The sequence below is a fragment of the Aegilops tauschii genome, chromosome 7, assembly GCF_002575655.3.
Source record: "Aegilops tauschii subsp. strangulata cultivar AL8/78 chromosome 7, Aet v6.0, whole genome shotgun sequence".
In the NCBI taxonomy this organism is placed as follows: Eukaryota; Viridiplantae; Streptophyta; class Magnoliopsida; order Poales; family Poaceae; genus Aegilops; species Aegilops tauschii.
In genome coordinates this window covers 596,789,003-596,808,918 of record NC_053041.3, presented here as the reverse complement: position 1 = coordinate 596,808,918, position 19,916 = coordinate 596,789,003, and the positions used below count along the sequence as shown (strand labels likewise).

The following is a 19,916-nucleotide window of genomic DNA, read 5'->3' as shown; positions in this document are numbered from 1 at the left end:
GGTGACCCTGTTCTTGAGCTTGCATGTCAAATTTATATGGTCCAAAGTAGTTATAATGCATGATATAGCCTCTAGGCACTTGTGGGAGTAGTTGCTATCAACCTTGTTGAGTTTGGTTCACTTTTATTTTGAGTCACTAAAAATTTCAGAAATTTTTCAGAGGAAGAAATATGTTTAGGAAATTGTACCAAGGTGGTTCCTCAAGGAAGCAAGGACCCAGGCTCGTGGTACGTGAGCCGGACAATGAACTACCAAGGAAAGCTCATGTGCGGCCTTGTGAATGGCCGTTAGAGGAGTTTATGGTCCAAGTAGGTATCAAGGATGAATTTGACGTGTATGTGCGTAATGTTGATCTTGAGGGCTTCGTGTCAGATAAGTGCCTGCAATACCGCCACCTAACTGATTCCTTTGTGAGAAGGTTTAAATTTACATCCTCGCGCCTTGCTGTACACTTTGAGATACCTATTAGGCATTATGGGAAAGAGGAAAAGTTGCTGCCCCCTGTTTTTCTAGATTATAAAAGTATGGTAGCACAAGACTTTACTGTTAAATATAAGAAGAAACTGCTTAAGTATAGTTTGTTATTTGGTAAAACTCACTGTGAGGTTATTACCTTGCCTGCACCCTCTCTGTTTAATATACTTTCAGGCACGTACCTCATCTTGCCAGAGGCCATTTATGCATACTGGAGTCTGACACAAGTTCCAGAACATGAGCCTGAGCCACCACTTGACCCTTATCGACAGTCTGTTTATCAGTGGGATCCGGAGGAGATCGCCAACCAGTGGCACCCAGAGGACACTCCTCCGTACACCTGAGAGAGTAGCTTCGATCTGTGGCCCTATACCAACTTAGGCCAAAAGCCTAAGCTTGGGGATTACATATTTCTCACCGATAGTACATTCATGTTCACACACTCATGTCAGTTGTCGGTGCTCATACTTTTTCATTGTACTATCCATGCTAGTTTATTTTTTGTTTTAAACCTTCTTCTTGTGTGTTTAAAAAACATTAAGAAAAACCAAAAAAAATAGTTGTAGCTTTTAGCTAGTTTACTTTCCATGCCTGTAGTAGTAGTAATTTAAAGAAACCCCAAAAAGATTTCTCGTTCTTCTTTTGCTTGTTGGGAGCTTTCCCGTATAAATAGTTTTATTTTATTTCTTTTCTTTGGGGGTCGAGAGGAGAAGACCATGATGAAAATGTTGAGTGGCTCTCATATGCATTGTTGTTGATTTAACCAAGAGCCCATATTACCTTGTCTTCTCCATCGTATTGAATGCTTGCAGATTCCAGCTTAGTCCAATGCACGTGCACTATTATTATTCTCCACACCGTTCGGTCGTGCGAGTGAAAGGCAATAATGACAATATATGATGGACTGATTGAGATGAGAAAAGCTGGTATAAACTCGACCTATCTTGTTTTTGTAAATATGATTAGTTCATCGTTCCTGATTCAGCCTATTATGAATGAAACATGTTTGCAATGACAATTAGAGATTATAGTTGCTCATGCCATGCTTAATTAGCTAGGGGTTTATAATGGTTGTGATGTGGTATGATAGGGTGGTATCCTCCTTTGAACGATTCGAGTGGCTTGACTTGGCACATGTTCATGCATGTAGTTGAAACAAAATCAACATAGCCTCCACGATATTTATGTTCATGATGAATTATATCCTACTCATGCTTGCACTCAGTGTTGATTAATTTTAATACATGTTCATGACTGTTGTTGCTCTCTAGTTGGTCGCTTCCCAGTCTCTTTCTAGCCTTCACTTGTACTAAGCGTGAATACTACTTGTGCATCCACTTCCATAAACCCCAACCTTCCTATATGCGGTATCTACCTGCCGTTCCAAGTAAATTTGTATGTGCCAAACTCTAAACCTTCAAATGAAATTCTGTTTTGTATGCTCGAATAGCTCATGTATCAACTAGGGCTGTCTATATCTTCCATGCTAGGTGGGTTATTCTCACGATGAGTGGACTCCGCTCCTCATTCACGAGAAAATGGCCGGTAACCGGGATGCCCAGTCCCATGCTCAAATCAAGATAATTGCAAACAAAACTCCCCCAGGATTGTTGTTAGTTGGAGGCACCCGTTGTTTCGGACAAGCCATGGATTGATGTTTGTTGGTGGTGGGGGAGTATAAACTTTACCATTATGTTTGGGAACCGCCTATAATGTGTGTAGCACGGAAGATATGGAGATCTCTTGGTTGTTATGTTGACAATGAAAGTATGCCACTCAAAATATTATTTATCTCTATTTCAAAAATCAAGCTCTCACTAGTAGAAAAAGGGTCATCTGTCCCGGTTGGTAAGGGCCTTTTGTCCCGGTTGTTGAACCGGGACTAAAGGGTCGTTACTAATGCCCTAGCCCTTTAGTCCTGGTTCTTACACGAACCGGGACAGATGGGCCTCCACGTGGCCGGTGCGGCGAGCCCAGGCAGGAGGGCCTTTGGTCCCGGTTGGTGGCACTAACCGGGACCAATAGGCATCCAAGCGTCAGCATTTCAGGGGTTGGGTTTTTTGTTTTTTTGAAGGGGGGGGGGGGGTTGGGGGTTTTGGGGGGTTAATTTAGGTGTTTCATATATTGTGTTAGCTAGCTAATTAATAGAGAGAAGTGTCCTCTCTTATCTCCGTGCTTGGTCGACGCTACATACTATATACGTATAGAGAGGACTAGACACGCTAGCTAGTAAGCAAATGAAGGAAACAGAAGATCGTCATGAACATATGCATACAGAGAGAAGTGATATCGACCATCTCTCCTTCTCCGAGAGATTGGTCGAACAACAAGTTCTCGTATCTCTATCCGACACTACCGGCTACATATATACAATAATTATCTCTTACAATATAATCTCCTAATTATATATGAACACAGGGTCCACATAGTATTCTCCGTTTTCAGCGATCACGTGGTCAAGGAAGAATGTCGCCAATTCCTCTTGAATTGCTCGCATACGATCTGGTGGTAGGAGTTCATCCCGCATCCGAAAGATCTAATTTGAAGAAGGGGGTCAATACATATATATATATATATATATATATATATATATATATATATATATATATATATGAATAAATGAAACTCAACACAAATGATGGTAATAAAATAAAATTGTGAATATTATTGCTTACGCACTTCATATTGTTCGTCAGAGTAGCCCCGCTCTCAGGTCGTGTGGCGGATGGACTCGCAAACGTAGTATCCACAGAAATCATCCCCTTGTTCCTGCCACAACCACTTTACAAGAAATAGAGGTCAATCAAACTGATAAGCAAGCATGCTAAATGGTATTGATGAAACTAGCGCTTGAATCACTAGGAGATGCGCGGAACATGCTACTGTAGTACTTACTTTCGGCTGTCTAAATTGCAGCTTCTTCGGCAGTCCCGGAGCTTTTTTGGTGAATTTTCTCCAAACCCTGCCAGACAAAGAAAACAATTACTTGATATCAGGAAATGAACAAAGTTGCTGATATGGTGGATAATGATCGATTTAACTTACTTCTCGAGCATTTGAGTCATGTCCGCATAATCCTGGGGATCTTTTCGTCTCCAGTCTAAGACGGTTACTACTCCCTGCTCAAGCTTAATCTCTAGGAGAATATAGTGGAAGCTGCGCACGCATGCATAAGTCATCAATTACATTACTATAACCTGGACTAATAAGGGAAACCGAATATGCACAAGACAGTAACACTCACTTGAAGTTGTAAGGAAAGAGTATTATATCTTTGTTTTCATTTATTACCAATGATGCGGGGCGGTGCGGGGTGGCCGGCGACGGGGGTGGCATGGGGCGGCCGGCGACGGGGGTGGCGGCGCGGGTTAGGGGCGGCGGCAGGGGTGAGGGGTGGCGGCGGCTCGGGCAGGGGACGGACAGATCAGAGAGGGCGGGGCACGGGCACGGCCCCTTTTCTGCTAGCTAGTAGGTCACGGCTCTTTGCCGTCTGCTAGCGGACGGCAAAGAGCATACCTAGTGGGGTGGGGCCGGGGGGAAACGGATGACCTAACGAGCATTTTCTTTGCCGTCTGCCGGCTGACGGCAAAGAACTTTTGCCGTCCGCCAGCAGACGGCAAAGAAAATGGCCGTTAGGTCATCCTCGTAAGCCCACCACCCATCCTCTTTGTCGTCAGCTAGCGGACGGCAAAGCATCTTTGCCGTCAGCTAGCGGATGGCAAAGATATGCTGATGGCAAAGCCTTCCGTTGCCGTCCGCTACCTCTTTGTCATCCGTTTTCCTTTCGGTGATGGCAAAGCCTTTCTTTGCGGTCCGCTAGCTGACGGCAAAGAGTAAGCAGACGGCAAAACTGGTGATTCCAGTAGTGTGGCTAGGAAACTCAACCATCTTTGATTAACGAGCTAGTCAAGTAGAGGCATACCAGTGACACTATGTTTGGCTATGTATTCACACATGTATTATGTTTCCGGTTAATACAATTCTAGCATGAATAATAAACATTTATCATGATATGTGGAAATAAATAATAACTTTATTATTGCCTCTAGGGCATATTTCCTTCAAGGAGTCGGTCCTAAGTATTAAGAACAATTAGTTAGTGTTGATTATATATGACTATGATGATGAGAAGATTTTATTATGTGCTACGATGTCTTAGAATTGATGGTGATGCTGAGTAGGAGTAGTGATTATGAGTACTATGATGATGATGAGGAGGAGTTGTTATTATAACTAGTGACCAAGTTGTTAGATGATGTCATGGACGAAAATGATGATGATTAGGAGTTATATGACAATGATATATTATGATGATAAGTTGTTAATGATATTATGATGATGATGGTGATAAGTTATTATGTCATTGGGTGAAAGAACCGCGGATTAGTTTCAAATGGATGGATCCAAAGTGACCATTGGTTACTTTGGATCCATGCACTTGAAACTAATCCAAGGTTCTTTCACCTAGTGATTTAATAACTCATTATAATGTAAAAAACAATCTCTAAATTGCTACTGTATGAAAAATTGTATAAAGGTGTATGAATACGACCTAAAACTTAAAAGAAATAGAATACTGAATAATAGTAGTAGCGGTTGTTTTGGAAAGCGCTACTAGTAATTACCAGTAGCGGTTGTTTTGGAAAGCGCTACTACTAAGTAGATATAGCAGTAGCGAGTGCCAGTAGGCGCTACTACTGCTAAGCTTTAGCTGTATCGCCGTATCAGTAGCACGCTTACCCGCGCTACTGCTAGGCTTTTCCCTAGTAGTGATAGGGTCCGCATGTTTAACGTTCGTTGACGATATAGTATTATATGAGATATGTATGTTGGTGACCGAATGTTGTTCGGAGTCCTGGATGAGAGCACGGACAAGACTAGGAGCTCCGTAATAGTCCGGAGTAAAGATTGATATATGGAATAATAGTGTTTGGTCTTCGGAAGGGTTCCGAAATTCATTGGAAGGGGTTTAGGATGTTTCCCGAAATGTTCTGGTGTGAGAAAACTTTATTTGGGCCAAGGGGTAAAGCCCACGGGGCTTTTGGTAAGTGCAAAATACAGTTTTGCGGAGGCCAGGGGCCAGACGCCAGGGACCCTGGCGTCTGGGTCCAGACACCGGGAACCTTGGCGTTTGATCCTGGAGTCCGAGAAGGACTCTTGCCTTTCGGGCAAAACCGACTTTGAGGAGGCTTTTACTCCAAGTTTCGATCCCAGGGCTCAACATATAAATAGAGGGGCAGGGCTAGCACCGAAGACACATCAAGATTCACCAAGCCGTGTGCCGGCAACCCCATCCCCTCTAGTTTATCCTCCGTTTAGTTTCTGTAGTGCTTGGCGAAGCCCTGCGGAGATTGTTCTTCATCACCAACCGTCACCATGCCGTCGTGCTGCCGAAACACATCTACTACTTCGCCCCTCTTGCTGGATCGAGAAGGCGATGACGTCATCGAGCTGAATGTGTGCTGAACGCGGAGGTGCCGTACGTTCGGTACTTGATCGGGACAGATCGTGAAGGTGTACGACTACATCAACCGCATTGATAAACGCTTCTGCTTAGCGATCTTCAAGGGTATGAAGATGCTCTCCCCTTCTCATAGCTATGCATTTCTATGGATAGATCTTGCATGTGCGTAGAACTTTTTTGTTATCCATGCAACGTTCACACAACTTATATGAAAACAACCATTTTCTAGATAAAATCGTGTATGTTAGACTATATTATATAGAATTGAACACAACGCTTTTTTCCCTTCACCCCACCAAGAAAAATATAGCATATCACTATTAAAGATGTTAAAATGGCATCATTTATTTAGATTATATTCAATATATATTGATGGTAAAAGTCTATGTAAGCCCATATCTTTTGTGAGATCAAGTCAATTGAAAGGCATCATTTACAATATTTATTTGAATGATGATAGGTTCGCATGCTACAAGTAGTGCAATAACGTCCATGCTCGATCCCGCAAGAACATATAAAACATTCTACCTATGAAGATCATTCTCTTCTTCCTAGTCCTCGCCCTCCTCCGGATCTCAGGACCCGACATCCCATGCCTCGGCATGATATATATAGTCCTCGCCCTTCTTCCTAGTTCTTCACCTCTTCCTTTTCCTAGTTGCACGAAGGCATTGTCCAAAATGCAATGAATCATCGCAAACGGTGATGGGCGGCTGATAACCATGGTTCTATGTACAAACAAACTGTAAGTGAGTTTTGCTCTGTATGTGCCAAGAGTATTTGTAATCCCTGCTAGATTTCACCAATGGACATTCCAAGATTTTTCCATCTTCCGTTGTAGCCAGACTATTTGTTTTTGTTGAACTTGCTCTAATAAAGTGGCCGTATGCGTCTTTCCGATGCAGAGGCAGGGGGATGACCTCCTTTTCAAAAAAAAATGTACATACTTTACTTGCACAAATGACTTTACATCTATGTTCTGCCGTGTCACTGTACACTTTAATCACACAACTATATATCTTTACTTCAGCACATATTTACCCATTCGGATGCGGATTGGGCCAGTTTCCGATCTCTTATTTGGGGATACCGATACATTATCGGAGACTCACAAATGCTGAATGGAAACACGTCAAGGAGAGACTACAAAAGAGACTTAGCAGTTGGAAAGGTAAATTGCTATCTCTGGGAGGAAGGTTGGTCCTCATAAATTCAGTACTATGTAACATAGTACTATATATGATTTCCTTCTTCCAATTGCCAAAAGGAGTATTACATAGATTGGATTACTTCCGATAGAGATTCTTTTGGCAAGGAGATAGCGAGAGAAAGAAATATCGACTGGCTAAATGGAGTGTGGTTTGCCGTCCCAAGGACCAAGGTGGTTTGGGCATTCATGACCTTGAGGTTAAGAACAGGGCCCTCCTCGGCAAATGGTTGTTTAAATTATTGAAGGAAGATGGTGTATGGCAAACCCTCCTAACGAGAAAATATGTGGGTTCTAAGGTATCCCCAGTATACTGGAAGCCTGGGGACTCTTATTTTTGGGCCGGACTAATGGCAACAAAGATATATTTCTTCCGCTATGATTCCTTCTTAATTAAGGACGGATCGGAAATTAGATTTTGGGAGGATAAGTGGTTAGGTAATGCTACTCTCCAGGAACAATATCCATCTCTATACAATGTTGTGCGTCATAAGGGTGATACTATTGCCAAGGTTTTGGAATCATTTCCGCCAAATGTGACGTTCAGAAGGGATTTAATTGGACCTAGACTCCAATCGTGGAACATACTGCTCCAGCGGTTAACCACGGTACAGCTGTTGCAAGGATCCTATGTCTTTCGTTGGAACCTACATGGGAATGGACAATTCTTAGTGGATTCTATGTATAGAGCTTTGATCCAGTCAGACGTGCCAGTTGATAATAATAAGAAGATCTGGAAGATGAAGATACCTCTTAAGAATTAAATCTTTGCATGGTATCTTCGTCGCGGAGACATTCTTACTAAAGATAACCTTATTAAGAGGAATTGGCATGAAAGTACGCAATGTGTATTCTGTCCGCATGATGAGACAATAGAACATTTGTTCTTTCATTGTAAATTGGCTCGTTCTATATGGTCAGTCATCCAGATAGCTTCTGGCCTGTATCCTCCGTGTAGTGTTGCTAATATATTTGGCAACTGGTTACATTGGATTGATTACAGGTTTAGAATTCTTCTCAGGATGGGAGCGCTTGCCATTATTTGGTCGCTTTGGCTATGTAGAAATGATAAGGTTTTTAACGATAAAAGTACTTCTCTTATGCAGGTTATCTACAGATGTATCGGGACGCTTCATTTATGGTCCTGTCTACAACAAGTGGAGAATCGAGACCTGTTTACGGAGGTGTGTACACGATTGGAGGCTGCGGCGAGGGATACATTTACCCAACATGGGTGGCAGCATGATCTTAGGATTGGGCCACCTATGCTTTAGGCGTCATACAGATTTCATCTTTGTATTTCGCCTTCTTCTTTTATATTGGCTTGTCGCGAGGACTTTATTGGCTGTGTGCATTTTAGTTATGCAGAGACCCGCTGTAATGCCTAAACCTTTTAAGTAATAAAGCGTCCCTTTAAAAAAAATTACCCATTGTTCGTATGTGTGGTCACTTCCTGAATAACTTGTGAGAGACGAAGAAGCCGAGCGAGAAAGCAGCCATGGCGATGGCAACTACCTCCTTGTTGTTCCTTGCCTTCTCCACCAAGCTGTCCGCCCACTTCATGTCTGTCAGCTGCTCCAGCCCCCCTGCCACGCACTCTTTCCAGCTGCTGCATGCCGTGGCCTTCTTCTCCAGCACCACTTTGGCTTCCATGGCAGCGGCAGCAGCCTTGGCTTTCTCTTCCTCGCTGCGCTGTCTCACTGCCGCAGCCAGGTTCTCCTGGTCAACCACCGCTTTGGCTTTCTCGCCGTTGGCAACCTCCGGCTTCGGCGCCGGCATCTCGGGTATGGCCGGAGCAGCGGCATGGGGAGCATTAGGCTTCACTTCTTGTTCTTTGTTCACAGTTGGTGCTAGCTTTTGCTGTTCTTCCTTGTGCCTACTGACTTCCTCCGGTTGCTACTGCTGTTGAGCATTCTTCGTGGCCTCGTCCATGGCCTTCTTGGACGCATTCTCCTCCTTGGCGATCTCTTCCTTAGGCTTAGTGGTGCTGTCGTGGCCTTTGGCCGCCTCATCCTCGTTGCTGTCGACATCTTTGGTTGGCACCATCCTCCTTAACCACACCAGGTTTACCCCTCTTAATCTCCTCGATGCTCGTCGGTGCGGGGACACCAGAGTACGCGCGCTTGGGCACGGTGAGCGTGAGCACGCCCGCCTCGAAGCGGCCGGCGATGTCGTCGAGGCTGGCGGTGGAGGGGAGCTGGAAGACCTTGTGCAAGGATCCAGGGGTGGCGCCCGGCCTCGCCCCGCTCACGGTGAGCCTGCCGGCGCCGTCCACCTGCACCGTGAAGTCGCCCTTCTTGAACCCCTCGAGGCTGAGGCGGAGCACGTAGGTGCCGGCCTTGTCCGCCCATTCGAACTTGGGGTCCACGACCGGTACCGGCTGCTGCCGCTTCGGCTTGGTGTTGGTGGCGGCCGCCATGAGGAAGGTTGGCTGGATTGGCTGGTGGTTGTGATTTGGGGAGAGAGCTTGGTGGGATGAGTTGGGAAGGTTGGCATGATGCGTCGTGTATATATGTACTTGTGTAGGTCGTGCTGGTATGGCATGGTTGATGCGAAACTTGTAAAAGAAGGAAATCGTTGGATGGAATTAATCCGGCGGGCGTACGTCCTGCATGCATTCATGTACTGTAAGAAGAAGAAGAAGCGTAGCCATAGCATACTCGTGGAGTCATGTGTAAGCAAGGTTTACAGGATCTCCGTGCGGTAGGGTAAATGGATTTGGAGGGAAGCTAGCTAGCTATGGAGCGAGGCGAAGAAAGGAAGAAAGAATGCTTGCTGTGCTGTGCATGTGGTAATCGTGACAGCCAAGCTAACTCGGTCGATCGCCGGCTGCACACAGCACCACCTCTTGTTCACATACTGTTCACATCGATCGCCATCTTACTTTTATCTCACTTCAAATATGCTGTACTATAGCTTGTGAAAAATGGCACAACTTGAGAAAGTGCAACCGTACACTTAGCAAGCGCGTGCATGGACGGATCCTCAAAGTTTTGAATTATGATATAAATTGTTAGGAGTGCCCAGAACTCATCTAGACGAGATATAGTTTGGTTTCATTTACGTGACAAAAAATGACATCACATGTTTGTTGTGTCAGCCTGTTTTGGATGTAGGCCAAACTTAGATTTTTTATTTTTTAGGGGAATGTCCTTGGACGCACTTTATTAACATCAAACAACTGTTACATCAAAAATAATACTCCCTCCGTTTCATAATATAGTGCCTATAATTTTTTTTAGAAGTCAAACATTACAAACTTTGACCATAGCTATAGAGAAAAATAGGTACATATAGAATACCAAATGCGCATCATTGGATAAATCATCGGTTATATTTTCATAATGTACATGTTTGGTATTGTAGATGTAGATAGTTTTCTCTATAAACTTTGTCAAAGTTTGACTTTCAGAAAAATCTATATGCACTACATTATGGAATGGAGGGAGTATCAGATAAAATGAGACTAGCCGGATCCCCTATGGGCCAAGCATGCTCCTTTTCCCTATGGGCCAAGATGTGGAGTTGTCTGTTTATTTGCGGGCTTGCATCTGTCGTACAAAACAGCACAAAGCAATAATAAAGTTTGCTCCCAGCACACACGTTTCTTCTAACAAACCCAACACACGGGTGCGCACACACATAGAGACGAGAGCAACTAGTTGAGGAGCGCTCCTTCGGGAGCCTCCCCAACGATCACATGGGGTGGGGTGAGAGCGCGTCATTTGGTGCGCTCTCAACCGCCGCCACGTGTCGTGCTCTGGGTGCTTTCTCCGGATTTTGTTTTAATTTATATTTTTTCGCACAGATTTTTGGCTTTTTATATGGTTTTTCCGAGTGTTTTTTGACTTTTTTGTTTTTCATCGGTCTTTCTTAGTTTCTTGAAAAAAATCAAAACAAATTGCATGAAAAGACACTTTTTTTCACGTGAGATCCATGGTTTTGCTTCCGCGAGAGGCACGGTTTTGCTTCTACGAGAGGCAAGGCCGTGCCTCTTGGAAAAAAAAAACACAATTTCTCTTTTCTTTTTCTTCCGTGAGAGGCACAATTTTGCTTCTGCGAGAGGCACAGTTTTGCTTGGGTGAGAGGCACCTCTCGAAAACGAAAAAACACTTTTCTCTCTTCTTTTTTTCTTCCGTGAGAGGCATGGTTTTGCTTCCGCGAGAGGCACAGCCGTGCCTCTCGGAAACGGGAAAAACACATTTTTTTCTGCGGTGAGAGGCACGATTTTGCTTCCGCGGGAGGCATGTCCGTGCCTCTCGGAAATGAAAAAAAACATGTTTTCTCTTTTTTTTCGTGAGAGGCACGGTTTTGCCTTCACAAGAGGCATGGATTTGCTTCCGCGAGAGGCACGGCTGTGACTCTCGGAAACATCTTCCGAAAAGGAGAAAAAAGTGCTCTCATTTCAGTTTTTTTCTTCCGTTTTTTCGTGAAACAAATGTTCGTCAAAACCTATCAACATGGATCTAGTTTTGAAGATCTCGACCCGAGGAATCCAACGGTGAAAATGGTTCGAGATTTGGACGCACAGTTTAAGAGATAAAACATTTTAAATAAACGGATATACGAAAAAATGGAAAACTTCCAGGTTGCGACAAGTGGCGCACATGCAGAGCGCCACTTGTCACAACCTGAAGAGGTGGGCGTGATCTTTGCAAAAAATACTCTTCAATTAGTGATGTCGCACAAAAATCTCTTTACGGTTCGTACATTTTGGGCTGGGTTGATTTTGTTTTTCTTTTCTTTTGCGGGCAGTAGCCATCGCCACCAGCACCGTCCAGCCTAACGTTTTCTCGTGCCTACGATTGTTTTTAAGTTGTAGGTCTTCAGCGACTTTCTTAGCTGTTTCTATGCTTTTTTGTTTGTCCTATTCTAGTTCTTTTTTTTCATGTTCATTAAAAAAAATTTAAACAAGATATTTACCTTTGTCATGATATTTCACAAAAAGAAATTCACACATTTCTAAAATCCTATCATGTATTAAAAATATCGTCCATTTGGAATTTTTTAATATTATTTACAACAATCATTGTGTGTTCAGAAAAAAATTTAAATGTATTTCGAAAAATTATTCAATGTTATTTGCAAAATAAATTCAACATCTATTTAGAAAATGTTTTTAAAGTTAAAAAGAGTTCATCATGAGGCTGGGATCATTGCATTTATTACATAAGAGCCAGGAAGGGGTAATTTACATTTATTTTTAAGAAACATGAGGCTGGGATCATTGCATCATGGCTGTATCGGAGCGCTAGCAACAGCAACAATCCCAGACTAGCATGTATAGCAGTAGCATTTAAAGTCGCAGTCACACTCGCCCCACCTGTTATTGGAGCTTTCATCTTCGCATGTAGTATCGCAACCGTCGGTGAAGCCAAAGCACGGTCCTCTATAATTGTGGCTCGGGTACCGGCATTGACTCGGCTCGGCGCATGCAAATGCCATTGAACACAGTGGACATACTAGCACGTACAAGAACGTGGTTAATTAGCCGAAAGATTAATCAAAACAATAACTTTCAAAAAAGATTAATCAAAACAACATATTAAGTTGCATACACCAGCCAATTCAATGCCAGAAACTTTAGCTGTTAGGAGAGAAATATATTTACAACAGTTCATTCATGTGCACGTACATACCGGCCGACAGCTACGATGACAATTAGGAGCACGTACTTTCCTAAAGGCGCCATTGGTTTTTTTTTAAGTTTTTTATGTTGAAGAAAAGAATGAGCAAGGAAGCGTAAATATATGATCCTATCCCCTAGTGTTTTGGAACTGAAGCTGGCCCGCCATGGTGTCAGGCGCTACCTGGCCCACCAGAAACGCGCCAAAGGTTGCTAGTGGAAACAAATTTGAATGACGCTGGGCGAGCCATGGTGTTGGAAGCCGACCGTAATCAAGCTGAGTCGTTGTGAGCTGGGTCGTGAGGATCCCACGCTGCTGGAGGCCAACATTGTGGTATCGCCTACTGCTGAGCCAAAGGAAAATGTGGTGGAGGGGCCGGATCATTGCATTCTTTTGTACAAGGAAAATTGGTGCAGGTAGTGAAGGCACCACACTGTTCATCGGTGCCTGGGCTCTGTCAAGGCACTGGATCTCAGTCCGTGTGTCTCCAGTTCTCCACCCGACAATGAAACGGCATTGTGGGCTCTTGGATTTATCGAACAGTAATATGTGGCATCACTGCCAGTAAGGAACTACCAGGTCATAAGGATCCAAAAATGGTCAGAATGCGAGGCTTAAGACCCAACAGTGAATCTTGCTCACTGACGGGTTAGGGACACTTGGCGGTGATGGACCGGCTAGAAAGGTCTATTATCTAGTATTGTTGATTAGTACATGCAATATAAATGTTACGAATAAATGATCATATGTTATTCCCAATAAATGTTTGAGGGATCTTTTTATCTGTGTTGTTGATATAAATGATTTTTTGTATTCTCCACAATCATTTAAGTGAAATTGAGACTAATAGGAGCAGTTAGATATGTATCTACCAGTGCATTAGTGACTAGTGCATGCGAGCGGCAAGATATCTACAAATCAATTACCAACCAGGATATTTATATTACACGGTGACACAATTCAAGTATAAATAAGAGATACTCACTTTTTACTTGTATATATATGTACTACCAGAAATATAATGGATCATATGAAACATGTTCTTTTTACTGGTTCTCTGGACGATGTTTCTCACATCACCATCTACCGCCATATATAATGCCCACGTGGAAGCGACTGTCCCAAAAACTTGGTGTCACTGGACGTCATGTTAACTAATAGTAAGATGAAACTAACAGAAATAATCAACCACACAGGCGCCGGGAATGGGAGGTCCAGACGTGGATACAAATAACCTTAAGTTTAGCCAAACAATGTATTACATTGCACGAAATTATATGGTGTAAATATTCCTATAAGAGTGACTAAAAGTTCAGTGTTGAGTTGTTTTATTTTTGTCGTTCTGCATGGGAGGGCATCAAATAGTTACTACCTGATACAGTGATACTAACACCATTTTTGGTTCTGCTTCTAAAATTTGTATCACATCGATGCCTCAAGCCATATAGGATTTGTCCCATCATTTTATGGTTTGAAGTTATGAATATTATTTACTCTCGCTGGCACGTTCAGATATATTTCTGGCTCCGAACATCATATTTAGATCATCTTTGCTTTCATCTTCAGAAATCCACTTGACATGTTGGTGGGACAAATGGAATAATGGAATAGGTGTATGCATTGGTGGGTGTGTGTGTGTGTGTGTGTGTGTGGCGCTCGAGAAAAGTGAAATTTATTTTGATCCACAAGTCCAACAATTTCATTCGTAACAACACAAGTAAGATAATACTGGTAGGTACCACTAGGAAAACAAAAGTAATGAATGGATTTTAAGCTAACTTGGAATGCCTGTCGAGCGGTTTTCAAGGAAAAAAATCCCTTGGTTGTCCATAGATAGAGAAAAGAAAGGTTACTTTCCCCCTAATTGAGCAATAGCTAGCTGCCCTTTTGTAATCGATCCTTATGATCTTTCTTTCTCTCTTCTCCTTTAATTATTCAATATATATTTAACTAGCATAGCAGGGGTGGTAACCCCTCCTGTTTATTAAAAAACAATATAGATGTATTATTACATAAGAGCCAGGAGGGGATAATTTATATTTAAGATAATGACTGGATCGGAGTGTTAGCACTAGCAACAATCTCATAGAAGCAGTAGCAATAGTAGTAGAATTTGAAGTCGTCACAAGCGCTAGAAAAGGTGTTGGGCTTTCAGCTTGGCATACATGATTGCAACCGTAGCCAATGGCGCCAAGGCACGGTCTATGATAATTGCTGCTTAGGTGTGTGTCCAAAGAGTATCCGATGGACGCCGACTACGTGCATGCAGGGCATTGAACATACTAGCACACCGATGCAAGAACGTGTTTATAATTAGCCGATAGATTTATCAAAAAAAAAACATATTAATATAAGTAGCATGAACCAGCCAATTTAATGCCAAAACGACTTAAGCTGCTAGAAGAGATACAGACAATTCACTTGTACCGGCGGCCACGATGACAATTAGGAGCACGATCGTACATAGATTCTTTTCTGAAGGCGCCATTGGTTGTTTTTTGGGAAGTTTTTGAACGTTGAAGAAAAGAATGAGCGAGCAGGTTGGTGGACGATCGAGTGAGAAGTCCAACAGTATATATATATGTCACATGCCTAGTGTGTTCCACCATAAAATAAAAGCATAAACATAGGATTCTCCGATCTCCCAATTGGATTAGCGTTTCGGCTCGTTTCTGGCTGGTTTAGGATAGAGACCTCTTCCTGTCGTTTTCATTTCAGGCAGGAACCAAGAGGTGACCGGTAATTTACACCTGTAAAATAAATACAGGTGTAAAAATTTACACCCATTCCAAGCAGGGCCTAGTGTTTTCCGACAGAAGCACTAAGAGTCCGTAAACATGTTTGTATTTAGTGTTTTATTTACAACCAAAGTTTCACATCAACCACGTTAGATATTCTTAGCATTTGATGACCAGGTCCTCCATTGGATGTGGACTGAATGACAGGCTAACATAGCTTAATACATCTAGTAAACATGACACCAAGTTGCATTGGTACTAACCTACCTCGCTTGTCCACTAATACACCCGTTTCCACTGCATGAATGTCGAATCACACTGCTGCGTTAAAAAACATATTGCTGTATGTGTGTGTTTCAATTTCAGCTTCTTATCCTCCACCAGGAGAAAGAAAATCTATAAGCTTGTCGGTTCATGACAGCCATGAGCTGGACATCATCCTAAAACTCTACAATATCACATCATGCTTGGTGGAAATAATATGCTAAAATATTCAGTTTGGAAATCACAACACTTCGAATGGAACAAGAGAATTATTGTTAGATAAGCCTAAATTTATTCTGTTTTGGCAGAGAACAGAGAATAGAGAAATGTACAGTGCTTGGTAGACGCAGTTTGATAGCAAACAAGTACGTACTGCTCTTAATACTTAAACAACAGTACAGACAACGTCACAGGAAATCAGTTATGCAAAAAAGAAAATGGCCAAATCTATATAGCCTGTTCGGAGTTTCATTCTTGTTAATTGCAGATGCATGGTAGATTGTACAACACATTCTCTTAGAATTAGATTTACTTTCAAGTGTCTTGTTGTAGTCAATTATCATGAATACATACTATGTAAAAACCTAGCTAGATCCAAATCTCCAGGACAGCAAGGTACCAACATAACAAGACTGACCCAAAATTTATTTGGAACCTAGCTAGACCTGAGAATCTACTCCACAAGAAGAAACCAACAACCTCTTCACAAAATCCTAGCTAGTACTTGACTCCTCTCCTCAAACGGGAAGGGGGCAAGACCACCAAATGGTACAGGAACATAACAGGAGAAGAAGCTCACCCAACTAGAATGTGGCCGGCGTGGTCGCTGGAAGAAGAGGCGGCGGAGCGAGCGCAGTTGATGCGAAGACCAACTTCGGGAATGAGGGGGCCATCTTCTTCCTCCACCATGGCTTCCATGTCCTCCTCTTCTTCCTCCCCATGACCTCTTCTCCTTCCTCCCCCATGACCTACTCTCTAGGGTTATCTATGCAGGCGCAAGCGGGGGCGGAGACCAGCGGCTAGGGCGGGGAATCAGTAGAGTGGGGCGATGTGAGATCCTGAAGGGGATCGACAAGTTTACTCACTGGATCAAACTAAAACACAAATCATGATAAGCTCCCGATCTGGAGACCCTTCTATAAATTGGGGAATTTTATACGGTACAGGGAAGCTAGGGTTTCTTGGTTTAGCATACAAAGTGAATGCCCTCACACGGGACGCACACTGGTTTACATAGCCACGCGAGTTACAGGAAGTAAAAAACGACAGTGACAGTGCGGTGAATTACAGTGAGCAGGGTTAAAGGTAGGAGTAGGCTCAATCCACCGTCCACCATGATCATGTGTTGTCCACCATCCGATCATCATAACTGTTGGCGAACCGGTACGTTGTCGACAACAGATATAGAACTACAACAGCAGTCAGCTTCAGAGTTGTGACATTGCTCCCTGGGAAGACAACACTTGTCCTCAAGTGTATTTCTCGGGAAACCAAGCTTTGACGGTGTTGCAAAGAAAGCCGGGAAGATCTTCATATGAGATCTGCATGAGTACTGTTGGTGCAACAAACCTTTGTATGTTGCCCAGACTGTACACAGGCACAAGGGCAAAGTTACTACAACGACAAGCATCCAAGACAAGACCAAGCCAGAGAGATAGCTCTTTGAGGAATCAAAGGGCGGATCAAGAAGACCAAGGCAAGCCAAAGGAGCAAGATATCACTAAGGAAAAAGCTCCCTTGCCGGGCAGGCGATCCCGGTCAGGTCGAGGCCTGACCAAGGACAAGTCCCAAGATTCCCCCGGCAAGCTGTCGGGGCCGCCAAGGGCGGATCTCCCCGCCAAGACTCCACCGCTCCACTGCACAACGACGTAAGTCACTTACCAGTGTGGTGTCGAGCCCCAAGTGATTAAGTGGTTCTCATTTGGCACGTGGCCGCCATTTGGAAGGGAGATCCCCCCGTATGACACCCGTCCAGAGGCGTGTCATGCAGGCAGACAAGAGGGTGGTTCAGCGGAGCAGCAGGCCTGTCGGGCTGCATTCTTAGCGTGACACCTAGCACTGGATTTAATGCACTTTGTCCTAACTGCCAGAGTTAGGTATGATAGCACTGTTGGCTATCTAATCAGTAGGTAATGACTGATTGGCCACTCTGGTAACCCCTTAGCCTATAGGAGGGCCATGGCAACCTAAAATAGAATTTGGACCCTTGTACACTCTTATGCGTGTAGCTGCTCTCCCCGAGGCAGCCTTGCCGGGCTTGAGCATTGCGTGTTCGTCATGGTCCTCCACCCAATCCACCAAAGCAGGAGTAGGATTTTATGCTTCGCAGCGGCCTGAACTTGGGTAAAAACGACACGCGTCACCACTGTCGTGCTGCTTCGTGGCTTGGGCTCTTTGTGCAATGTGCCCTTGCCCCTCGCCGAACCAAAACGGGCTGATGGCCCCATAGGTGATCATGTCCTGCCACGACATCTTTGGTGCGCCAGGTAGGGGGGTGCGCTTGCGCGAACCCAAGGTCGTAAGCAGCGCGTCAATCGTCATCGTCATCTTCTTCATCGGTAGCTTCATCATCCATGGTGCCCAAGAAGAAATCCGGCGGAACAGCTCACCCTTCCACCTTGAAGGCCCCCACGCATGCAGCCACCAACGCCATGGGAGCTGCAGTGGCGTCGGGGGACGCGGGCGCCGCGGGGAACATGACTGGTGCAGGCGGCACTATCATCGTTCCCCCTGCGGCTGAGGTGGGAGTAGGAGATGCCGGAGGGGGGCAGCATCAGCAGCACCCCGGCGGCTATGTTCTACAAGGCGCGGGTGGGGAGGATATTCAGTCTCCGCCTCTCCACCTCGTTGGAGAGCGCATCCGTATCGATGGCACCCGCTCTAGCGCGAATCACAACCCCCTAGTTGTCCCTGCTGCGGGCGCAGCTATGAGGCGCGCGCCTTCCCCAGGACAAGGTAACCAAGACAAAGCACTGAATGGGGTCATCAATCCCCATGCACATCCTTCTTGTCGTCACGCCGCCATGGCGACTGGCCCGCAGCGACGAGAGCACGGCCCCGCCACTACTGGTACCATCAGAAGTCGGGCGATGTTGCAGTATGCATCGTCGTCCATGCCAGGCACTACTTCGGAAGCCATGGCGCGAGCCTAGCTCCTGCTAAGATTCCCGCTAGCGGCCAATCAAATGGATGAGTGGAGAGCCACCATTCGAAGTTTGATTGGTTTCGCTCAGGAGGGAGGATCACAGTGGGCAGGTCCAGCCCATCACCCGCAAGCAACGACAACAGCTTGAGCTGCTGACCGTGCTGAAGGGGCCATTCTGATGGTGCAGTCCCCTCCACGGTAGCCAGCACAGAGGCTGCAGCCAGAGCCACGCGACCAAGAGCCCGACGAGGTGTCGATGGCTTCATCTGATCCTCGGGCCCATCGAGATCAGCGACAGGTCCTGGAAGATAGGCGGAATGAAGATGCACGCGTCACCATAGAACGGCGCCGCGAAATCCGCCGCCAGTCTGATAGGCCCAGTGGAGGTGGATACCTGCCTTTCGAGGTTGGGTGCCCCGCCTTCACTCGTGAGCTACGGCAAGTCCATTGGCCATCTGCCCGTGTGTTCAAGCCAGAGATACCAGAAAAATATGATGGAAGACCGAACCCGGCAGAGTTCTTGAGCATCTACACCATCGCCTTTCAAGTCGCCGGAGGAAGAAATGAAAAGGTACTCAAGTCGAACGTGAGGTTGATACGTCCATTTTGCATCATGCTTTTATATCGATATTTATTGCATTATGGGCTGTTATTACACATTTGTCACAATACCCATGCCTATTCTCTCTTATTTTGCAAGGTTTACATGAAGAGGGAGAATGCCGGTAGCTGGAATTCTAGGCTGGAAAAGGAGCAAATATTAGAGACCTATTCTGCACAGCTCCAAAAGTCCTGAAACTTCAAGAAGGCAGTTTTTGGAATTAATAAAAAATACTGGCGAAAGAATCAACCAGAGGAGGGCCACCCACCATCCACGAGGGTGGGTGCACGCCCCCTACCTCCGGTGCCCATCTTCTGCTATATGAAGTCTTTTACCCTAAAAAAATCATAAGCAAGCTTTCGGGGCGGAACACCGCCGCCACGAGGCGGAACCTTG

The 19,916-nt window shown here is 44.7% G+C and overlaps 1 protein-coding gene across 1 annotated transcript; it reads right to left on the bottom strand.

Annotated features, from left to right (window-relative positions):
- Nucleotides 1–8,591: 8,591 nt before the first annotated feature.
- On the bottom strand, nt 8,592–9,601 carry LOC109737954 (uncharacterized). Its single transcript, XM_045231579.1, has 2 exons — nt 9,189–9,601; nt 8,592–9,028 (listed from the first exon to the last, which is right to left on the bottom strand). The coding sequence occupies exons 1-2, from the start codon at nt 9,562–9,564 to the stop codon at nt 8,592–8,594; spliced, it is 813 nt and encodes a 270-aa protein (XP_045087514.1). The 5' UTR covers nt 9,565–9,601.
- Nucleotides 9,602–19,916: the final 10,315 nt, after the last annotated feature.

Excerpts from the sequence above, each read along its gene's own strand:
- LOC109737954 (XM_045231579.1), bottom strand. The coding sequence starts at position 9,564 with ATGGCGGCCGCCACCAACACCAAGCCGAAGCGGCAGCAGCCGGTACCG. Across the intron at positions 9,029-9,188 it reads TGGTGTGGTTAAGGAGGATG|TCAGTAGGCACAAGGAAGAA; the intron begins GTGCCAACCAAA and ends AACCGGAGGAAG.